Source organism: Sebastes fasciatus, chromosome 8 (genome assembly GCF_043250625.1).
Source record: "Sebastes fasciatus isolate fSebFas1 chromosome 8, fSebFas1.pri, whole genome shotgun sequence".
In the NCBI taxonomy this organism is placed as follows: Eukaryota; Metazoa; Chordata; class Actinopteri; order Perciformes; family Sebastidae; genus Sebastes; species Sebastes fasciatus.
Window position 1 is genome coordinate 11,261,096 of NC_133802.1, and position 13,086 is coordinate 11,274,181.

The 13,086-nt window shown below is 40.1% G+C and overlaps 1 protein-coding gene across 2 annotated transcripts in view; it reads left to right on the forward strand.

The window, feature by feature from the left end:
* atp9a (ATPase phospholipid transporting 9A) overlaps window positions 1-2,658 on the forward strand; it is a 45,906-nt gene extending 43,248 nt beyond the window's left edge. For both annotated transcript variants that reach the window (XM_074643322.1, XM_074643321.1), the window contains exon 28: window positions 902-2,658. In XM_074643322.1, the coding sequence (XP_074499423.1) occupies window positions 902-1,038 (137 nt within the window). In that variant the 3' untranslated portion in view covers window positions 1,039-2,658. The remainder of the gene's footprint in view (window positions 1-901) is intronic.
* Window positions 2,659-13,086: the final 10,428 nt, after the last annotated feature.

The following is a 13,086-nucleotide window of genomic DNA, read 5'->3' on the forward strand; positions in this document are numbered from 1 at the left end:
CGTTTAATGGTGTCCATTTTCCAAAATGTAAACAAATACAGGATTTAAAAAAAATTAGGGCTGTCCTTAATACCAATTTTTTGGGCATTGAAGCTTCGGTGAGAAATATTCGAAGGTATTCGAAGCTTCAGGACAATGCCGCTGCCGCACTACAGTACACACATGCACCGCTACACTTAACAAACAGCGATATCCATCTGAGCTATTGAGGCGCCCACATACAAACATTTTGCATGACTTGAATATTCAACAAGAAATTAATTGAGATACAGCTACGTGATGAAAGTATCAAAGAATTACATGAAAAAAATCACTTTTTTCACTCAGAATTGTTTATTGGATGTGTTATTGGTTTGGTTTTTCCGTTCTGGGCTACTGTAGAAACATGGAAGAGCAACATGACGGTCTCCATGAAGAGGATCCGCTCCCTATTTAGATATAAAAATCTATTCTAAGATAACAGAAACACGATTCTTAGTTTCAGCTGATTATACACCAAGGCCTATGAAAAGGAGGCTGGGTCACGCGTCATCAATGCGTCATATCTTTGGGGGTACAACACATGCGCAGTAAAATCTGGCCTGCACTCGCCGAAATTGAGCCAATCGCAACGCACGACCGCAGCTTCAGTTACACTGCGCATGTGTTATAACCCATACCCAAAGACCTGTGTCTGCTTGTGACCCAGCCTCCTTTCTATAGGCCTTGTTATACACTAAAGAAAACATATTTCCAATACATCCCTCTAAATGCTACACACTGGCCCTTTAAGGACTCCCATTAGACGCACATGGGGTGTGCCTCTAAGTCTTCCTGGGGTCTGACCTGTTAAATGATGCTTATCAGTGTTTGTATGTATCCTACAACCTCATTCTGACCTTTGCCTCTTTGTCCACGCCAGACGTGTACTTCATCACCACAGTGTCTTTCTTGTGGAAGGTGACCGTCATCACGCTGGTGAGCTGCCTGCCCCTTTACATCCTCAAGTACCTCCGCAGACGCTTCTCCCCACCCAGCTACTCCAAGCTGACGTCATAAGGACTGAGAAGGAGCCTCATTTACGGTGGGAAAACAAACAGAAAGGCGTCCCTGTCTTCATCCAGCAGAGCCTGCGCTTAGACCAGAGAATCAAACACAGATTCCTCCCCCTTTCATTTGTCCTGAAAAGTTCCACTTGGAAATGGGAAAGACGGGACAGTTTTGTCGGGGACAGTTTGTTTACTGTGTTAAAAAGCAGCGTTGCTTGCTACATGTGTTTGATGCAAAAACTGATGATTTCTCTATGTGGAGAACACCTGCACTGAGTCCGAATTATGAACATAAAAGTGTCCTATTTAGCCTGTATGTATTAAATTAAGGCACAAAATCAGTTCAGTAAATCATGCAGATCAAGATTGTTTTATAATGTCAAAAATCATATCATGGAAAGGTTGGCTGTCTCTCACTCGGCTCTGCAGATGTGTCATTTGGGCTGGAGACTAATTTTCACTTCCATCTGAAATAGTCAAACCGTCTTTATTGTTAGACACCGAGATTGACGTAGCTTTCTCACTCAGGACTTGATTCACACTCTCCTCAAACAGTGATTTCTAAAAGGAGTTTGAGAATTATATGGTGAAGAAAAAAAAAAAGTTTACTGGCTAGACTTTGCATAAAACACACGTCGGCAAGTTTGTGTATTTGTTTATGCGTCACCGCGATGCTGCAGCCCGACACGGCGGAGGTGGTGTGGTTGTTTATTTTAGCATGACCCGTGGTTTCTGATGTTAAATCTGTCTTTGTCTCATTGTGCGGACCCTGAGTTGTTAGTGTTTGTGGAGCGCGGTCAGAACGGCCACAAAGGAGCGTTGGTTATTTGCGACCAAACCTTCCGCCGGGGCTCCCGGCAGGCTGCGCGTCCGCAGGGGGAATGAGCAGCCTCTCATGTGGTCGCCAGGCAGGCCAGCGACCGGCCACGCTTCAGCATTGCATGATGACTCACTGTAACAGTGACCTAAAGCCATAACTGAAAATACTCTGGTGACCCAGCAGTCTAATCCAAGGCCCCCCTCACTTCTCACTTCTACTAACCTCCACAGTTCAGCTGTGATAGAAAAGAAAGGGATCAAATCACCTCTCCTCAGTCTAATACAATGTGAATATTGTCAATAAGTACTGATATGATACCACACTCCTCGTGTGTCATTTCACTGGTGGTGTGATGGTGGAGATACTGTAAATAAGCAGCAACTAACAGAATAACTTTCAAATTACTTAAAAAAATAAAAATTAAATTTAGTTGTAGAATACATTAAAAAAAACTGACACCTTTCTCATGTGACTTGATGAATCTTTATGTGTCAAACAGAGCGTCCAGGGTGCCATAAGTTATCTCATATGTTCCACTAAATCTGTAACCCCCCACTGAATTCAGTAAGCTGTTTGCACAGAATTTTGTTTTGTACAACTGATTATTATATTTTTTACGTTATTCTGTAATAGAATAACAAAACATAAATGATGCTAAAATGATTTGGTTGCTTGTAAATAACCAGGTTTTTTTAATTTATTAACATGTTTTATTTAATAGTTTCGATTGCACTCAAATGAGCAGAACATAAAGGGAGAATTGTGTTGATGTCAATGTTGTGATGATGATTAATAAATCTTGTGTTTTCTATTCTTGTGCCATTTGTTTTCTTCTATGTGACATTTAAAAAAACAAACAAAAAAAAAACAGCTTGAAGGATGAGGCTGTGTTATTTTATATTTTTCTTATTGTCAACAAATCTCAGTAACAGACCAAATGTGTCTGTCTCTTAATATAAGATTATCCTTGGCTGTAGCATTCAGTCCCAAGCCTATTCGTAAAAGAAGAAAATCTTTAAAGGGATAGTTTGGGTGTTTTGAAGTTGGGTTGAATGAGGTACTTATCCATAGTCAGTGTATTACTTACAGTAGATGATGGTCAGCGTGGCTCCAGCATCGAGAAACAGACGGGAGCACCGACACCGGAGCAAAGCAATACAGTGCTGTGGAAGGGGGCGGCAGAAAATTATTTTAGCCACCTAAAAGAAAGGCTCACCTTGGTAACTTCCTTATACAGCTGGGTATTGTAGTTTTTACCAAACGTTACTCAAACAGGAGTAAATAGTGCATTTGTTGGGGACTATTTTCAGCGGTGGATTAATCCACATTTGGGGCTGTAGTGAGTATTTGGGGCAGCCGGACGGTGTATGTGGGACTGACTCAAAATCAACTACAGTATGTGTCAGTTTTATGACGGAGGAATATATCAGATGCATTGCTTCTCAGTAAGATAAATTCATTGATGGTTTTGGTCTTTTTATGGGATTTATTTATGTACCTAGATATTATATAAAAATACTGTATATGCCCATGTGATTGGTATTATGAGATTTTTGAGGACTTTGATGTCATTTGGTGAAACAAAGCCACAAAGTGTAGTAATGGAGCTTAATGTGGCTTAATGACCTTTTCATGAATTATAAAAGTGGAGCTTAATGTGGCCTAAAATGGCTTTGTGGCTTCAAACTAAGTCGGAATTAAATTAAAAGCAAGGGTTGCCATAGACGTGCTGCTGGGATAAAAATAGTAAGTGAAAAAGAAAACAGATTATTTTTTGTGTGTGTGTGTGTGAATGAAACAAACTATTACTTTCCTTTTCCCAGGACATTTCCAGGACATGGAAACTGAATTTAGACAGAAATTCAATCACAGTTTGTATGCAAAAACAATTATAGTTATTATGGTTGTGTTCCACTTCAGTCCGGTTTGTGATGAGGTGCGAGTTACACTGAACATGCTGTGCATCCCGGGTGTTTTGCTCTCTCTCACCAGAGGAGGGAGTCCCTGATGCCTGGAGACTCTGTTGGGTTTTCACCCTCTTCCACTCACAGTTAAACACATCCTAAATGTCTCAGGTTGTCCACAATCTCAACCTTTGACATTAAAACAATCAGAAATCAAAAAGCAAAGTAACATTTTATTAAATCCCTAAAGGTTATAACTCCACAGAAAACATTTCCCAATTTCCTTTTGAAGTCCACGCTTGGTTTGAATTTGATTTTAATTATCTATGTAAGTTATGAGAGTCTTGAAGCTTAAAAGGCCTTTCAGCCCAGATATTCTCAGTCATAAAATCTTTTCCTTTTTTTTAACCATGCATGCCAAGCACCTCGGTACTGCATGTTCAAATTAATACTACAGCATTTGTCCAACTTTTTTTTTCTTGTTCCATTGCCCAAATGCGTAAGTTATACCATTAAAAGAAAACCATTTAACTTAATCAGTCCCATGAAAACTGAAATTCCACTCCAAAATCAACAGAGCTGCCTGCTAACCTCAACATTTGTGGTCTTTCCTCCTCTCTTGAAGCCAGCTTTGGAGCCCCCCCCCCCCCCCCCCCTCCCCCCACCATCCCCCCGCTGCTGGTCCACCGCCAAATCCACAATCCAATCACAGTCAAAGTGAGTTTTGAGACTGACTTTGCATTTTACAAGGTTTGGATTATCAGCCTTTAAAAGAAAGCGGTATAGCTTGCAGCTGTTATGTAACGTATCCCAGCTAATTATCACAAGGTCGGTGCATTTTTATCTTTGGCACTTCAAGACAGAATTTCTTTCCAGCTTGGAAACATTGTACACGCTGCTCCCGATGGAACAGTGCAAGAGAGACTGCTGTGAATGTGATGCAGAGTACACCACAAACTGTCACAGGGGCCTGACTGGAGCACTTAATCCATATGATAGAATGGAACCATTTGGGATCCGTATCCAACCTTCAGGCCAAGGCGACCACATCAACGAGGTCACTGGGCCTCGGCCAGTTTCCTGGAGAGAACGCTGAACTCCTGCTGCACAGTTTAGGCCCCCGAGGTCTGTTGTGCTTCCTGTGTCACATCTGATTGGTTAAAGGCCTAATAATGAGCTAACTTGGATTAAAAATTTGGATAATGCTCCTTGGATCATATGCCACACTAAAGCGACAGTAGGCAGAATATTTTTGGCATCATTGGGCAAATATTCAATAATAACCTTTCAGCATATTGTAATGCAATTAGGTCAATCAATACATTTGTTTTTATTGCGATTTATCACAAATTAATCACACATCTTTTATCTGTTCAAAATGTACAACACAAAACAATGACAAATATTGTCCAGAAACCCTCACAGGTACTGCATTTAGCATAAAAAATATGCTCAAATCATAACATGGCAAACTGAAGCCCAACAGGCAACAACAGCTGTCAGTGTGTCAGTGTGCTGACTTGACTATGACTTGCCCCAAAACTGCATGTGATTATCATACAGTGGGCATGTCTGTAAAGGGGAGACTCGTGGGTACCCATAGAACCCATTTTCATTCACATATCTTGAGGTCAGAGGTCAAGGGACCCCTTTGAAAATGGCCATGCCAGTTTTTCCTTGCCAAAATTTAACGCAAGTTTGGAGCGTTATTTAGGCTCCTTGGTGCCAAGCTAGTATGACATGGTTGGTACCAATGGATTCCTTAGGTTCTCTAGTTTCATATATGATATCAGGTATCTTCACTCTAGCTTTAAAACTTAGCCTGGTATAACCTCTGGAATATCGATTGCTAGACTTCTGCACCTCCTCATGGCTCTGTTTTCAGGCTTTAAAAAATTGTTCCTATTGGCTGTTCATTCAACCGAAGCAGCTGTCAATCACTCGCGAACTCTGATCAAACGGTCAAACTAAGCAGCGCTGATCAAATATGAATCAATATTCTTTTACTGTAATGCCTATTTCTCGCCTGAGATGTTTTCAGAAACATCTTGTAGTGTACTGTTTAGCTGTAAAATGAGAAAGTTTGCTCCAGCTGGTGGGCGGGGCTTGGTATTTCTACTTGTTAGGAGCACCGGAGGACACAGAGGCACATGATTGTTTTCAGATTACCTGTCTCACGCACTACTGTCAGGACATAGTGACCGTTTTATAAAAATAACTTTTTAAAATCATATCTGGCTACAGCGGGTTTAAACTTGTCAGCTTTAGATGCAGTTTTGAAATAACAGAAACCGTTGATGGATGACACCAAATCATAAAGAAGCTAGTGGTTACTACACCCTGTTATGGCTCTGTGTAAACACTGGATTTTGGCAATGACAGGCCCCCTCACAGAAACATCGCAAAGCATGAACACACACCCTCCTCTGGCACTATTTATAGCTCCGCGGGCCTGGAATGCTTTGATTTGTCTCAGCACCCATGACTGTTAAAGAAGGACTGCAGATGTGTTTCCCTGCCTCTCCCTACGATCTCTAATGACGCTGGTTAATGCTTCCCAAAACAACCGAACCAAACCGCCCAAATCACTTTAAGACCGACCGGATTAAACACGTTTTTTTTGTAACTGGTGCAACAAGTGATTAATTGTGATTGTTTGAGGTTGAAATACAGTCAGTTGTTATGAATGAAGTTGCAATGGGAAGAGTGAGTTTACTCCACTTTGTTTTGACTACCAAATATTGACTTTTGTGCATCCATATAGTGCCGATACTAGATTCAGAGAGATGTTGAAGTTGAGAAATACTGTAGGATGGAATCGGAAACCTGGACAAGACAGAAAATAGTGTCGACAAGAGGGGAAGGGGGGGGTGATATTGTTTCATGGGATTTCATAATGCCGTGCTCAAAAGGGAAAAATCCATGAGCTAGTCGGCCACTTTTCCACTGGACTTAAGACACGTGAATTCTTTCTACAAACATTCAAGCATCGATCAGAATCCTGTTACATAACGAGGCGGTTTCGTCCGCCGTGGATGTATGTAGTTTCCATGTTGATGGAACATTTTAGTTCATTCATACAATTCGGAAAAAGAAGGGAAATGTTTTCCAGGGATCTCAAGTTGTGGCAGGAAGGAAATACGATTCCTTATTGCACAATGACATGCCAGCATTGCAATCCTGTCAGGGGCTACAGCGCTGCTCGTCTAACGGCTAGTGATAATTATGAAAAACAACCTCATTTCATTATGCTACTTCAGCTTTAATACCCACAAATTCCTGAATTGTGGAATAGTTAACCTATAATATTATTAACCTAGGTTAATAATTTAACTTATTTTAAATTAAAGTCTCCCTCCATTCAAAAATGTGTTTTGCTTATTGTTACTTCACTTGGATGTTTAACCTTCAGTGAAGTAGCAGATATTTTCAGCAGGTAAAGGCTAACTAAACATATTTCTGGATATTCTGGATCTCTAAAAAGGGAGAGGGAGTAGATGAGCTTTTAAAGGAACAGAATGTAATATTAATCAGTATGTTTTCTTTCGCGTATAATTACCTGAAAATATTTCTTTCAGGAAATTATTCTTCCCAAAATAGTTTTCGTTGCCTTAGAATGAGCCGTTTATATCTACATACAGAGCGGGTCCTCTTCACGGAATCGGCTGCCATGTTTCTACAGTAGCCCAGAATGGACAAACCAAATACTGGCTCTAGATAGAGCCATTCACCATTCGTTTTTATGTTTTCATGTCGCTCACCGTAGTTTTCCTAGGTGCTTAGCACACGGGGGAAGTTTAGGTTGGTTGGAATCCGCAACCTCACTGCTAGATGCTGCCAAATCCTACACACTGCACCTTTAAGATTTTTTTTTTGTGGAAAAAAACAACTGCCGTTTTGAAGCCTCGAGTTCGGCATTTTGGCTGTCGCCATATTGTTTTTTTGCAACTAGAAGGGAAATGAGAGTGTGCAGCTGAATGAGACATTATTAAGTGACCAAAAAAGTTATAATTAACTTTCACGAACTGAAAACACTGTGAAAGGGTTAAAGTTGTAAGACGAAAATGCGGACAACGCTGTGGTAGCAACCTGTCAATCACAATGTAGCCACGCCCTATATCATACCCTGCTTTATCGGGACCATCATTTACTAAATGAACATCATGCTGTATTGAAGAAGACTTGAAACTAGTGATTGAGAACATAAACTCATGTTTACAATGTTCACTGAGGTAATAAATCAAGTGAGAAGTAGGCTCATTTTCTCATAGACTTCTATACAATCACACTTCTTTTTGCAACCAGAGGAGTCGCCCCCTGCTTGCTATTAGAAATAATACAAGTTTAAGGCACTTCAGCATTGGCTTCACTTTTCAGACCCAGAGGTTGCTGCTTGATCAGACACAGTTTATTATTTAAAGGAACATTTTGACATTTTGGGAAATGCACTTATTAAGTTAGCCGGCTGCTGTCTGTAGTATCATACAGTCTTTAACACACAAACATGAGAGTGGTATGAGTCTTCTCATCTAACTCGAAAGCGAATGAGGGTATTTCCTTTAAAGCACATTATGTTTGAATGCCTTGTAAGTATGAAGACATATTTAACCACTTAAACTAATGGTTGTGACAGACTGCAAACTGTCCAGGATGTACCCTGCTGCTCAACCAGTGCATGCTGGGATAGGATCCAGCCCCCTCTGAATGGGGATAAGCGGTATAGAATATTAATGAATGGATGGAGGCTTTACTCCAGATATTATCACGACTTTAAATGTTTAATCAGAGTTTAACGTAAAGGAGAAAAGTGCAATGTCCCTGGCAGTGCTATAAGAAAGCTGATCAAAAGTCATTGCTTCACTTTGCCCCCTGAATTTCCTTGGAGAGATTTCCATGAGACACGATACAATTTACCATTTCCATATCAAAGTTCCACTGCTTGGATTTAAAAGCTTAATCACACATGTTACACTTGGAAAACTGAAACAGCGCAATTCTCTAACCCAGACAACTCTGCCTCAGTGAGCTGTTTTTACAGTGATGGAAAATACTGCATGAACTCGGAAAAAGTGGGCTCTCTGAGAAAAGAAAAAAGAGAGACGGAAGTGCAAACTCGGCCGTCTGGACACAGGCGGTTTTCCTTCTCTTAAGCGTGTGCCGTATTCATTTACTCATTCATAATTTGAGTTGCATAAGAGTTCCGTAACAGTGGAGGAATTTACATCTGGTAGACCAGGCTGCTGGATGGTTAGTTAACGAAGGCTACTGCGGTTTACAGACTCATCGCAGTCACCTTGTTCACCCAACAGTCTGACACAGGCTCCCTCACTCAGACTAATCCATGTCTCGATCCAAAACAGATCCTGTGATTACTCCCCCCTTTCTCAAGTACACACATTTTCCTATGGATGGCCTTGGGTCTGACATGACTGATGTAAGCACAGGATCAGTCACTGGGGCTATGCAGAAGACTTAGCACATGAAATATATAGTTAAGATGTTTTACTCTAAGCTAAGACATGATAAATGATGTTCACTGGATTTGTATCAAATCGCTGAATGGTTCTACCACATATACCATGTCAGGGACACAGGATGTCAGTCAGAGCTGAGAGAAAGTATATAAATATAATGACGTCATACTAAATGCTGGGTGACATTCATGTTGTTTGTATTCATTTCAATGGCCAGGATTATTTTTAATTGTTATAAACAACACTTAACAACTTTTTACAAACAGCAAACTTGAACAGCAACACAGGCAATGACATGGAGTATGTTTTAAAGGTGCAGTGTGTAGGATTTGGCGGCCTCTATGGTGAGGTAGAAGAAACTTCTCCCATGTGCCAAGTGTGCAGGACAACTATGGTGGCCAACACAAAAATGTGAAAACGCGTGAATGTCCCTATCTAGAGCCAGTGTTTGGTTTGTCCGTTCTGGGCCACTGTAGAAACATGGCGGCCGGCTCCGAGAAGAGCGTTGTGTCTAGAAGGTAAACCACAAGTTGCAAACTTCTCGCGAGATGGTTAAGGTTAGGCATTGATCTCGAATGGTGAGGGTTAGGATAGGTTGTCAGGCAACGAGTCTTGTGAGAGTTTTTGCAAGTTTTTACAATTTGTTGGTTACCTTTTAGACACGTATGTCGATATAAAGCTAACGAAAACACAGTTATTCTTATTTTTAGGTGATTATATACACTAAAGAATATTTCATTTCTGCCAGTAGATCCCCCTAAACACTTTTAAACTAAATTAATATTCTGCAAAAATCTCCAAATTTAGAACAAGCTTTGGTTACCAAATCTGTTTTATAATCAAGAGCTAAACCAAATCACATTGTACAAATGGCCTAATAAGTGTCTCTGTACAGCAGCAGCACTTACAGTTATATTATGTACTCTAGCTATAGCTGATTGGATTGAGCTCTCTCTCCAGGGGTCGTATGACATGTGATTAGTGCCTTGATGACTTTCAGTTACTTTGACTCAGTGGGACACTTGAAAGTCCACATTTCAAGGAATAGAATAATGGAGCGATACATGTGATAAAAAAACAAAGTAAAGCCTCTTTCACACCACAACTACTTGTCCATCCATCCATTATCTGTAAGTGCTTATCATATTCAGGGTCGCAGGGGCGGCTGGAGCCGATCCCAGCTGACATTGGGCGAAGGCGGGGTACACCCTGGACAGGTCTCCAGACTATCACAGGGATGACACATAGAGACAGACAACCATTCACACTCACATTCACACCTACGGAACATTTAGAGTCAACAATTTACCTAACCTGCATGTCTTTGGACTGTGGGAGGAAGCCGGAGAACCTGGAGAAAACCCACGCTAACACGGGGAGAACATACAAACTCCACACAGAAGGGCCCCAAGCTGGGTTTGAACCTGCGACCCTCTTGCTATGAGGCGACAGTGCTAACCCACCACTACTTGTGTACTACACATATCGCCTATATCCCAGTAAGAAAGGGGGAAAATAAAAATTTTGAATAATGTTTTTTGGTTTTGCTTGAATCTAGGGGGTGCTTCACCCCTATACCTCCCGCATCCAATTGTTGAATATGGATGGCATGTGTGAAGTATTATGCTATACTTTATATGAAAGTTAGACATTTTGGGATATACGCTTTCTTGCCGATAGTTAGATCTCCATGGTAAATATGAAGCTTCAGCCAGCAGCAGGTCAGCTAAGCTTGAGCACAGCCTGGCTCCGTCTGAAGGTTTGAAACGTCTGCCCTAACAGCACCTCTAAAGCTATAGCTGGAGATGTGGAAAGTTGATTCTGTAGATTGGATAAATTCAAAAGTGGGAAATGGTTTTTGCTAAATCCAATCACACATTTCTGTATGACAGCTATATTTTGGAATCTATACTATAAGCACAGCACTAAAAGCCCCGGAGCAGGCATCAACTCACCGGCAGTGAAACAGTAATGTATAGTTGAACTTGGCTACAGCTTCCTCTCTTGGGCAATATGGGAATTTGTTAATGTTAAAACAGCTTCAGCGAGCTGTTTCTTGACTTGAAGCATTCAGTATAGCCTTTCTGTGTGTTGTCGACTACCTGCAAACACCTCCATTTATTACTTTGTGATTGTAAAACAGTGGCAGTTTACCAAAAGCAATGATCTGCTGTATAAATGTTTGCTTTCCTGCTCGGATGAAGCACATAAAGATTATGTTGCTGGCAAGGTTTATGCTGCCGGATGATTGAAGGTGTCAGAACATTTAAACTCATTCCTCCCACACTTTTCATTCATTATCTAAATAAAAAAGGGAACCTCAACAGACCAGACGGGCCTTTTTTATTCCCTCCACCCAATTCTTGATGAACTGACAAAGCTATTAATACACTTGACAACAGCACATAAACTGAGACATGACTCAGACATGTATATTGGATTTACTCACGGATTGTTTGTGAACACTGGAGTGAGGTCGAGGTGGGATTTAAAGTATACATGACACGGTTCACCGAAATGTCACCATCACCACTGTTATACAAGATGTGATTTATAGAAAGAAGTTCAGTCTGAGACTTTTATGGTTTAAAGTTTGTAACACAAGCAGCTTATGAAGTTGGAAATGAAAAGTCTGTATTTTTTGGTACACTGTTAAGAATTTCCCAGTAAAATAACAGTAAAGAGCTGGCAGCAGGGTTATCTTTATGTTACTGTAAAATTAACATTATTATACTGTCGCTGAAATTTACAGCTTTGTACTGTTAATGAAAAATACAGTTTGAACTTTATTAATTTCACAGTATTTTACAGTTAATTTCTGTTTAAAGATACATTATATAGCTGTTTTTCACCTTTCTTTTACATTATCTTACTGATTTGTTTTAATGCACTATTTAGGTTCAATTTTTTACATACATTTTAATAAACATTATTTTTTGACTAGATGAATAGAGTTAGCAGGTTACAGACATAGGAAAAGTCACATTAAATACAATTAAAGGCACTTGTTAGGAAAAAGGCTATAATAGACTTGTTGACATTTTTCCCCAAATGTCTGTCTCTAGCTGGCTACAAGCACAGAATGCAAACCAGAACAACATGTGAGTGAAGAACAGAGCTAATTCACTGATTTTACAATCATGTACAATGTACAAGCCTCACACGTGCAGATCAGGTCCCAGAATTAAAAAAATACTCTATGAAACTGTTACTGATGATACTTTAGACAGTTGATCAGCAATAAAGTGCTGTTTTTTAAGAATGCATTGTAGTTCAGTTAAAAAACGGCCTATGAGCGTAATTTAACAGGTTTTCTTTTGTATTTTGTAAGCACTGTTTTTAGCAATAACAGGTTAATACTGTTGAAATCCTGCTGTAAATTAACAGCAATTGTTTACAGTGTAGGAAACTACATAAAAAGACAGTAAATATCAGAATTGTGTTTCACCTTGGATGCTCTTATGTAACTTTTTATTGCAATGGAGAATGTGTCCTCATGGCTACAGGGGTCAGTCTATGTAGTGGTCTTGTTCAGCCTTTTTTTCCTTCTTTTTTTCCAGAAGATGCTGCAGATTTCCATGAGGAAATGGAAATGGATAGTAGCTTATTCCTTCAATGGGAACAATGGAATTCTCTATATTCCATGTTCAAAACGTCAGCTAATCTTAAACTGACTCTAAACATTTTAAGGTTGTCTGATCTACATTTACAAAAAATCTGAAGATATAGAGTGAACTGCTTAACAGAAAAGTCTAAACTGTGTTAAATAAATTGAATGTCCTGTAATCAAACTTTCTCTTTTTTCTCCCTCTCCCTCTCTCTCTCTCTCTCTCTCTCTCCCTCTCTCTCTCTCTCGTTCT